Raw genomic sequence first — 11,439 nt, 5'->3', positions numbered from 1 at the left:
CTATTTCTTCTCGTGGATTTGAGATTTTCTTTTGTAGATTCAAGAGCACCTTGTGGATTCAAGGTATTTATCGATCGAAGAAGATGGTGATCGACCTCATCACATCCTCTCCTGCGTCACTTAGTCCGAACAAATTTACTATATTAGAGATAATGGAAGTACAATCATCAAGAGACCAACCTCTCTTGGATATCCAAATACATCACCTAAGGGTGGATTTCAAGCAACAATATAAGAAAAAAGTTCTCTCACTATGGATTGTACAAACCCCTAACACAACCCTTGGAGAAGACAATCAAAGAAAACGGTATTGTAGATGGAGCTTTATGAACCTGGATGCGAAGATTTCGGTGGTAGAAGGCTTTTAATTGTTTTCTTCTACAAAACCTCATTTTCTCTCTTCTTTTTTTTCCAAGAAAGAAAAACCCCAGATGTTGTTAAAGTCTCTTTTAAAAAAGGTAAATTTTCTCTATTTACTTTGCTTGGCCAAAAGGCCAAAATACCCTCACACATTTTACAATAAAAGACTACTTAAGCCCACACGTGGGTGCCACCTCCACATGAGAAGGGACCCCAACAACACATGGCTTAATAATGCCTTCCTTCAATAGTGAAAAAACCTCATAATTAGAGGGAAAGTTGGAAAATAAGTTTGTTGATTTTTCAAGAAAACAAAAAAAATTAAAGAAGGCATTCCCTATGAAGAATAGCTCCATAACCTTTCTCCTTACAATGAATATATATATATATATATAAACGCTCACCTGCGAACCAGTTCGTACGTAGTACATACGAACTTTTTTGAGAACTCATCATATCTGATGAATCTCGCAAATCTGAACGGTCCACATGAAGCAGAACCTCATGAAACCCCCTGGTACGAATTTTTACTTTGATCCAAAACTTTGGTGGGCCATGAAAAATGCAAACAGTTTCTTCCCTTGATTTGAATTTCTCTTTGCTATGTCCCACCAGAATCTTAGATCAGGGTGAAAATTCACCTCCTAAGGTTTCATGGGATTCTGCATCTTATGGACCATTCGGATTCGACACCCATGACACATGTGTGAAGGTGCGCACGTGCGTAAGTGTGCACGTGAGCATGACTCTACACACACACACACACACACACACACTCACATGGGTTCCCGACTCTCATGAGAACTCGTGAGCACTTTTTGATACGTGATGTAACCTTGAAATATGAACAGTCCATGTGATGTGGCACCCAATGAAACCCCCAAGGCCCAACTTTCAAACTGATCCAAAATTCTGGTGGGCTATGGCAAAAGGAAACAGTTACCTCCCTTAATTTGCTTCTCTCTTTACCACGGTCCAATAGAGTCTTACATCAAGCTAAAAGTTGGACCCTAGAGATTTTATGAGGTGCCCCATTCATGTACATGCATACGCGCACGTGTGTGTGTGTGTGTGTGTGTGTGTGTATATAGGGAAAAGGAACTATGTGCTTGACCTCACGATAAGCTCCCATGAGGTCGAGCTGTGTGGGCCCCACCGTGATGCGTGTCGACCATCAACACTGTGCATTTGATAGGTCCCCTCTAAATTATGGGATATCCCAAAAATCAGCCAGAACTCAGGTGGGCCATACCATCTAAAATCATGTGAAAACATGCCAAAAACACTCCTTACAATGAATACACACACACACGCACTCACATGGGTTCCCGATTCTCATGAGAACTCGCTAGCACTTTTTGATGCGGCACCCAATGAAACCCCAAAGGCCCAACTTTCAAACTGATCCAAAATTCTGGTAGGCCATAGCAAAAGGAAATAGTTACCTCTTCTAATTTGCTTCTCTCTTTACCACGGTCCAATAGAGTTTTGCATCAGGCTAAAAGTTGGGCCCTGGAAATTTCATGGGGTGCCCCATTCATGTACATACATACGCATGTGTGTGTGTGTGTGTGTCTCTGTGTGTGTGTGTGTGTGTAGATATATATAAAAATTCCAATCCCACAAATTATTTTTCACAGCCCAAAATGACCAAGTGTATTTGAGAAATTTAAAGTCTTCAATCGCTTATTTGGGAGCTTGTATTTGAAATGCATTCCAATCCAAATCACAATTACATTGGAATCAATGTGATTATATGAATCCCTAGTTATATTTGGTAGGAATGCACTAGAATCCAAACCTTCTTTTTGAGATTTGAAATGCATTGGAATTCTTTAGTATGTTCATGAGACATGAATTTGATTAATAAATCAACTTTAATATCTCAAATTAGTATACATGTATGATATTTGATAGAATGATTGTAATAAACACATTGAAATATGTATTGTGGCAAAAAATGAGGAAATAACTATCCTCGGGTGATCAATAAACGTAAGGATCACATATGAGGGATTTATCAACATTTTTTAACTGTTCATTTAGATTACCACCTTTGGATTATTCTATTGATGTGATTTTAATGTTGCAGCCAATCATTAGGTTTTTACTTTTATTTTTATCATCAACCTGCCACGTGTATAGCGAATTAACAGCCTAACAACACTTTTGTTACAGGTGAAACTCTATAACCTTTAAAAGGGAGCAAAAAAGGTATTTCAATGGAATTATATCCAAATCACAACAAAAGAGGAAATTTCACAACAAGCCAAAACTATGTATTTTGAATACCTCCTATTTGCCTCCAAATACTTGGCTGCCAAATGTAAAAAGGTGACCATTGGATTCGAAGTACACTACTCTCAATTCCGGGCTGCCAAACGACCCGTAAGTGAAAGAGGCTTATTTAGAAGTCTGTCTGGGCTCAGCACAGCCCGGCCCACTTTGGCTGCTGACTCAGGGGCCATGGTATCATCAATTTTCAGCATTAGGAGCCATTGCTTTGGATCAATTTGGGCCACAATTTGAACGGACTACATACCATCTTCGCCTATAAGAAGAGATCAAATTCAGCTAGTTACACTAGGACACGTGGATGTCCATTTCATCAGCATGAACAGTTAATTTGATCCAACCAAATTTTTTTTCCTGTTAATTAGCAGCTACAAAACTGAAATTTTGTGATGAAATAGGTCCAATAATCAACATAGACCATCCAATTAATAGGCCCCACCTTGGACTGCTTGTGGTTCTCAAAGAATCACCTCTACTAGTTGCAACTAAACATCCGATCTATCACTTAGAAAATAGACGGTTACAACAAAAAAGCCCCTTCGGAGATGATCAGTGATGGGCCTAGAGATTCTCCAATGCCATTCAAGTTTTCAATTTGTACAAGTGGGACCCATTCTTCAGTGATCCAAACCGTCAACACAATGTGCCCAGCAGTCATTGGTCCGTGCTCCAAAATTTTCCAGATGGAAAAGTTCTAGACTCTCAATAGGTGGTCCATAAAGAAACGGTTGCCAAAGAAATACAGCAACAGTTACTGGAGATGGAAATGGGCCCCGAGCCTGGACCGACCTGAAACAGGTAGGACTAGCTAAGTGGGTGTGGCTCAGGTATTAATTTGAGTCCGATTAATGATTGAGCCCGCGTAGGTATATCCTAACCGGCTTTTGGCCGGGCTTGGACGTACTATCTTGGGCTGTGATGGGTCAGGGCCTGACATGCATGACGTGATCAATTTTTCGATTGGGCTTTAGCTAAAGTCATTTTAGCTTGAACCAGGCGGTCCAACCCGACTTTGTATGTATGTCTTATATCCTACAAATATTTCATTCCAACCCTCTGGTTTGGTAATCCATCTATCTTCAATGTAGATTATCAGTTTCATTCCCGTCCCTAAAATGCATGTGACCTGCCTGCTCAAGGATGGATTAGGAACCTTCAAGTGGAAAATATATCAGTCTTCTGGTCATGATTCAACACACTTCCACTGTAGTATTCGAGTGAAGACTGCAACTTCCTCTCAAACCTAAAGCAGGCCCAGTAAATTGGGCCTAAGCCCAACTAATTTTTTGAGCCAGGCTTGAGAGTATTGTGCTAAGCCCGTGCTAGGCTTGGGCTAGACTCAGGCCTTCAGTATTAAGTGTTGAGGTGGGCCACCATTCCCTGAATATACTATGGTGATTACATGAACCAAAAATCTTGGCTGGTGAATCATCAGATGTACTACACTTGAATTTGTATATCTTTGAGTGGTGTATATTATTTTTTATGGTTTGGCCCACCTTATAATTGGATTAACCATATTTTTGTTCGTATAATAACCATGGTGCAGTGCATCTGTTGTAGTGATTATATGTCAGACACATACCAGGTATGCTCACAACAACAACAACAACAAAATAAACAAAGGCAATTGTGTAATTTCTCCTTGCCAAAGCCACAACCCGGGAATTTGGGTTCCTTGGAGCTACTACTTGGTAAATTCTGAAATCCAGAGGAACTAGGTGGTAAAATCTCTTATATATTGACTTCTATAAGTATTTTTATTTATCAAATACTAAGTCAAGTAAAGATTCAACCCTTCAAGTCCTCTATGCACAAAAAATTCCGAAATTGGAAGTCCCTAAGTCTCCAACAGAGGTAAAATTAAGAAGGTAAGCATAGCAATGGTTCATATTAAATTAAAGCCACCACCAATATTTATGAAAGAACCATGGACCCAGCAATTTTTATTTTTTTTCACTGACGCAAAGGAGCCCTACTTGTGCTAAGGGCCCGAGCCCGAACTTACCATATGAACCTTCAGCTTGACATTGTATACTAGGGCCTTTTGGGAAGGTAAAACTATGGAAAAGAACACAAACTCCCTTCACCTTGACATTGCATACAATGGCCTTTTTGGAAGTTAAAACTGGAAAATAACACAAACTCCCCCAATGTGATAGTTTGTTTGAAAAACTAGTTAGGAGGGGGAAATCCTTTTTCTTTAAAGTAGAGGAACGTAAAGGAAAGTGATATTACAACATAAATAGATGGTAAGCTGACATTAGTTTAATTTGCTAAAAAAACTATGAAGGCAAGTGCTTTCCCTCTGCATTTTTCATTGTTGGATTGCAACTTTCGAAAGGAAATTGCTTGTCCTTGTATTTTGCTATTCCAAATATCACATATGAGGAAAACCTCATTTTTCTACCATTTAACTTAAGCAAGAAAAAAAAGAGTTATAGTCCCTTGTTAAAGAAAGTAGATGGATTTTCTTCTCTTATTATGTTAGTCCAAACAAAGGAATATATCAAAATCCAAGGGAAATTGTTCGCTTCTACCAATTTATCCCTGATCAAATAGGCCTATAAAACCATTTCCCAAAAGAACCAATGTCAATTTTCCTGTTATAAAAGGCAACTCCCACTATTTAACCAATGACCTTCTCATATTTCTATATTAAAGTATTCTCCAAATCAAACAATGTAATAACTGTTGGATTCTACAGTTTTGCATTTCTTTAAAATTTCTTTAAAATGCGGATTAGGGTTTTCCTAATCCGTATTTTGGATTCTTCCATCCAGCCACAACTAGATCCTTTCTTATAATTTCCTAACAAGGAACATCTAGACATAAGTTGGACTTCCTGTTTGTACAAGTGGGGCCCATTGTTTGGTGGTCAAAACAGTTGAAAAAGAAGATCCCAACCCTTCAATATGCCTCCAGCAGTTAAAAAAGAAAATACATCAACAGCCCACACTCAACTAAAAATATTCAAACAATTCATTTCTAGGATCTTTCTGGGAATTTTGGTGCAAGGCCCATCCACATTGATCCCACTCTATCAAAAGCTTGGATAACTGAATCATAGACCCCACCAGTACAAACTGAAAGCATTGTATAATATTTAATCAAAAGCTTGCTCCCACATTACAACCACTGCACCATATCATCTGAGAATTACAAGACTGCAATACCAATAAGGACGACTAATCCAGTGATAGATGTGGCACCTTAAAAATCTTTTATTAGAAAAAATGGGCGGAGCCACTGTTACATTTCTATCAACTCTAATTCTCAATTTGTATGATTGATTTACAATGGGCTGATCTACCAGACTTACCAACATCTACTACATGCACTAATACAAAATTCATGGAAGAGTGGGATTAGGCATGTTTGGATACCCAATAGAAATGAACCGCAATAAGCCTCCAACTTACCACGGTGGTAATTTCAAGCCCATCACGAAATGCATGGTTGTGACTAACATTCTGGTTGTCATTATGAATTAAAATGGGTGCCACACCCATTTTGGTGATTGCTTCTTCAGTGGACTTATTGCAATCCGATGAAATGGAGCATCCCAACAGACCCTAAACCAACCCACTCAGTGCGCCCGCATAGAAAAAGTTTTCAACGGCCAGAATCCCAACATAAGGGAGTCTCATCACTCAAGAGGGGAGCTTCGGTTGCGGGCGGCTCTGAATCTCTTCATCAAGGAGCCGAATCAACGCCTGTTTTGAGCACAAATTATCGCTAGTCAGAAGGCCACACAAAGAGTGTAGCTCTTCAGGGTCTGCCTTCTTGAACAAGCCTCGGAGAACCATATCGGTCCCATTGAGCATTCGGTTTTCTGCATCATTAACCTCCCGATCATCACTCATTTCCTCCTTGATCCTGCTTTCAGTATCCCCGGTGGCATTTCTAGGTAGAGAAGAGGGTTGCGGGTTCTGGGTTTCGGGCCTTGATTTCCAGTATTCTATACAGACACGATTGCAATCAATAGCCTCTATACCCTGTTAAAATCAAGAAACGCGTCTAAGTATGAATTTCTTCCTCTCACTGAGACAACCAAAATCATCAGGAAATCGTAATGAAGATCGATTGTGGGCAGGTCACATGTCTTCTTTTTTTCTTCTTTTTCTCTCATATCAATGTGATAAGCATGGAGTGGGATTTTGGTAGCGAAATTTTTTGGGTTTTCAAGAAAAGAAAAGAAAAAGTCTCATGACTCCAATCCCAGCTTTTGCAAGTTTCGAATGCTCAAGGTCTCAAGCCCATGACTGAATCTGAACAAGATAAGAAGTCTCCCACTAAGCTAAGAGCAGTAGGAACATTTACCTGAATGATTGTGGGTGAAGAGAAGCCAAACATTTCGAGGCCATCAAGGGATCCTGGAGGCTGTAAAGGGGGAAGGGTCAATCTCCCGAGGCTATGTTGCCTCCTTATCTCATGATTCACTCTCTCCCTCACCATATCCCAGCATTTGGCAGCTGAGACATGTATGAATACCTCACTTGGGCATTGCTCTACCTTCACCTGAAAAAACCCACAAAGATAAACACAACAAATGAAGTTAGACACTTTGGCGCAAACAGAGTTAGACACTTTGATATCTCTACCATATCTACAATCTTCACAAATACCAGATTAAAGTATAGGATTCAATTCAACACATGGGAGAGAATTTCTGGAGATCAGATTGTACAATAGGCCAGAATGAACCATATCAACCAATGAAAATGTAAATAGCAAGATCTATACGCATATAGATATGCAGTGTTTTCTAATTCAACAAGCTGGTAGATCCCAGCCCAACTACATCTGCACATGTGCCAGATGGAACCTGTGAAAGATTTGAACTGACTATCAGTTGGGTCCCATTGTGCACGTGTCCTGGCCAAACGAATCAGGCGGTCAACAGTGTCAAAAACAGGTGGATAGCTAAAAATTGATAGATGCTTGGATGTCCCACACAAATACCATGTTGGTAGATGTGGCAGTGCATACAAAGGGGCCGAAATCTTAAGATTATTGAGTCAGCAAACGTCATAACACATGCATGAGAAATGGCCTGGTGCTCCTAGAGCATAGTAAATTATAATGTACCTATAGTATGGGATACGTGGACAGTCCAATCAATTGATCTGGAATGTCCACTAGGTTCAGTTCACACTTCATAGAATAACATGCACAAAAATGCACCCCACACTCGTGTACAACACAGTCCAACACATGCCACCGCATGTGCCATCCTAATGCGCGAGATCAAGCCCACCATTCAGGTCAACCCCAACATGTAAGATCCTTTTGCCCGAGATGATGGGGACATCACGCGCACTCGCACACACACGCCGCCCTCCCTACGCACGTATGCAAGGAGGAGGAGGGCCCCACCGTCGATCTGGTTCGATGACGACGTCCAGGGAGGGCCTCCTAGTTAGAAGACTAAGTTTTGGTTCATTAAAGTGGGCCCGATAATCAAGTACAGCCCATCATGGGTTCTCATGATCGTGGCCCACTAGTCTAATTAATCTCATATTTTAGGTTTTGCTTATTATTGTTATTTAAAATATCATGTACGGTTTAGATTATTTTGATTAGTTTTTGTTTTTGTTTACTTCATTGCCAAGTAATAGGTTGCGCACATGGTGCGAGTTTTGAGGCATTGGGTTTTCTTATAAATAGGCACCCTTTGTAGGTTTTTTTCCTCATTGAAGATTAATAAAAATTCCTGCATTTTTCTACTCTTCTGAGTTCTTGAGTTATGGAAATCCAATTGGGTGCAAAGCCCTCTCTTCATCGAAAGGGCTAACTACCGTGGTGCGAAGCCACATCTATCCCGATCCGCCTCTATCTCCTATCACCCATTCTTTTCACCTTCTACTACCATCCTCACTTCGAATTCGTCAGCTTTTGCGGCAATTCTTCTCCCTACAACCGATTTTCAGAATCTGGCCCTGCAGGAGGGCTGAAACTTCGGCGGAGCACCACACACAGACCACGCATCTGATCGACACGAAACTCGGGGGTTTTGAAGCCCTCCCCTAGCCAACCAGAGCCAAGGAGGCGTTTTCTGCATTCGGGGCCTCCTCGCATATGCGACCAGGCCCCTAATCATGTGCATTAGGCTTAGCCCGCTGTCCACGCACGTGGACTGTCACCAGGTTCAGAATTTCTGCCTATTTATCTCTCTCATACCTATTTTCCATAACCATAACTCTAAATTGCATTATTTTCAATTTGTTTGCCCCTTTTCTAATCCTAAGGTTCTCTGAATTGAAACTGGTGAATCTCTTGGATTAAGAACTGATTACTGTGCATGTGTGGATGAGTTTTACCTCCCTTTGAGTATCGTTTGGCTTATAATTTCTATTGATCCAGCCCTAACATATGTAGGCCTGGACCCGCACAGATTCCCCTTGAATGTTTCAACTTTTGTGTGGGATGTGGAAATTTTATGTGAATGTTTCTGAATTAGTTTTGATCTAAGGCCTAAGATTTTGCATATCATAGTTATTTTTCATGTCCTGCATCAAATTTGGTATCAGATCCATAAATCCTGATATAAGTTGTTGAAATTTCTGTTAACAGAAAGTTAGCAACTCACATTGTTGGAATTTTCTGTTATCCCTTTATTTTAATAGCTATATTGCTGAGTTTTAGTGACGTTGTGTGGTTTTTCCCATATAAAGTCCCATAGGATCATTTAGTTTCTTTTAGACGCATATAGCAGTAGTAGAAGGTCCTTAGGTTGAGTTAGTAATTGTATGCCCACACGTACGAGTTATAGTTTTGGTTTGCACCCTATACTAAACATGGAACAATTGCAAGAATCAGTGAACAAGTTAACCCAGCAGGTTGAGTCTTTGAGTAAGCGCTTGGAACAACGTATGGACCAACGCGTTGATTAATTTAATGAAAGCATTACCCAACTAGAGACCTCCCTTGGAGCAAACCCCACTATTGGGGAAGATGTCCAATCTCAGGCAGGTGGTCATGAGGTTAGACCAAGGAATGGAGGCGGTCAAGGAATTGGTCATGGGCGCGCACCTGTGCACCCACACCGCGAGGGACATCATGATCAATATGACCCAGATGTGCAACTCCTCAAGGGAGTTAGAGTAGATGCCCCTACGTTTGATGGCCACTTGGACCCTAAAGCCTTTTTAGATTGGTTGGCGGATATGGACCACTATTTTGAGTGGTACGACATGTCGGATGCTCGTCGAGTCCGATTCGCCAAGATGAAGCTTGTGGGCCAAACAAAGAGGTTTTGGGCGACGGTAGAGCTAAAGAAAGAAAAAGCAAGGGAGCTCCCAATAGTCCATTAGGGAGAAATGAAGAAAACGTTTAAGGAGAAGTATCTCCCTTTCTCTTATCACCTACGGTTGATTGAGGAATGGCAATCTCTTCGATAGGGTTCCATGAGTGTTGCTGAATATATTGAGAAGTTTGAAGAGTACTTGACCCATTGCGAGATTGATGAAGACCCCGTACTCACCCTTACTCGTTTTAAAACGGGCCTCCGTCCTAACATTAGGAGAGAATTGCTCGCCAAAGACAAACACTATTGAACAGTTGTATCAAGTAGTGTTAGACGTCGAGCAATACCTCAAGGCATCTGTGGGAAGGCGGTTTGACTTTCGCGATCCTAGTGCTAAGGTCAACCCCCTCTGGGGTTAAACCTAATACTAGGTACCAAAACAAACCTTCCAACAGTTTTCAGCCCAGGCCCAATGACGATAAAGGTAAAGAAATTGCCGGGTCTAGTTCACGTGGAAGTAGGGCCACTAGGTGTTTTTTGTGTCAGGGGTTTGATCACTTTGCCCACCAGTGCGGCACGAGAGAGGGCACCAAAGTATTCTTTATTGATGGGCAAATAGTAATACCCCTAGAGAGTGACGGTGAGGAGGAAGAATATGAGTCAGTAGAAACCCCTAGTGATGAGGAAGAGGGAGCGCAAGAGTCTGCGACCCTCGCAGTTGTTCGTTGCGCCTTTGCTCAAGCCAAGAATACCGACGATTAGCGCCACAACACAATCTTCTATACTTATGCAAAGTGTGGGGAAAAGAGCTGTAAGATGATCGTGGATAGTAGTAGTTGTGCCAACATGGCATCGACTAGCACTGAGTCGTTTGGGCTTAAAACTGGAAGCTCATCCTCAACCCTATAGAGTCTCCTGGGTTGATGAAATGTCCATTCCAGTCTCACACCGTTGTCTTGTTCCTATTCAGTTTAGATCATATAAAGACACATTTTGGTGTGATGTTGTTCCCATGGATGTTGGTCATATCATTCTGGGTAGACCGTGGCTCTATGACAGGGATATTACCATATTTGGTCGTTCAAATGTGTGTACATTCTGGTTCGAGGGCAAGAAGGTCAAGCTAAATCCACTGCCACACAAGAACACAACTGGAAGGGAGTCCACCACACAGAGTGGTGCGAGCGGCTCAAAAGAACTGAAGGAGTCGAAGTCCAAGTCCAACCTACTCCATATTCTAAATGTCAAAGACTTTGAATGAGAAACGGAGGTGGACTCGATGGTATACGCCCTTGTGGCTAGGGAGAGTGTACCAGAGGCTAGTGTAGAGTTACCCACTGAGGCCATTCAGGTAGTGCATGAGTTTCGTGATGTCTTTCCTGATGATCTACCGAATGAGCTTCCCCTTATGAGGGATATACGACATGCCATTGATTTAATCCCTAGGGCGACTCTACCAAACTTCCCGCATTACAGAATGAACCAAAAGGAGCACGCTGAGTTGAAGAGACAGATTGACGAACTCCTGGAGAAGG

The 11,439-nt window shown here is 41.4% G+C and overlaps 1 protein-coding gene across 7 annotated transcripts in view; it reads right to left on the bottom strand.

Moving 5' to 3' along the window:
- Positions 1-5,855: 5,855 nt before the first annotated feature.
- Positions 5,856-11,439, bottom strand: part of LOC131245869 (putative lysine-specific demethylase JMJ16) — a 33,979-nt gene continuing 28,395 nt past the window's right edge. For all 7 annotated transcript variants that reach the window (XM_058245613.1, XM_058245612.1, XM_058245617.1 and 4 more), the window contains 2 exons: positions 6,979-7,176; positions 5,856-6,653 (listed from right to left, as the gene is read on the bottom strand). In XM_058245613.1, the coding sequence (XP_058101596.1) occupies positions 6,309-6,653; positions 6,979-7,176 (543 nt within the window). In that variant the 3' untranslated portion in view covers positions 5,856-6,308. The remainder of the gene's footprint in view (positions 6,654-6,978; positions 7,177-11,439) is intronic.

This window comes from Magnolia sinica, chromosome 5 (genome assembly GCF_029962835.1).
Source record: "Magnolia sinica isolate HGM2019 chromosome 5, MsV1, whole genome shotgun sequence".
Classification (NCBI taxonomy): Eukaryota; Viridiplantae; Streptophyta; class Magnoliopsida; order Magnoliales; family Magnoliaceae; genus Magnolia; species Magnolia sinica.
Note: the sequence above shows the minus strand (reverse complement) of the source record. Positions and strands in the feature narration are given on the sequence as shown.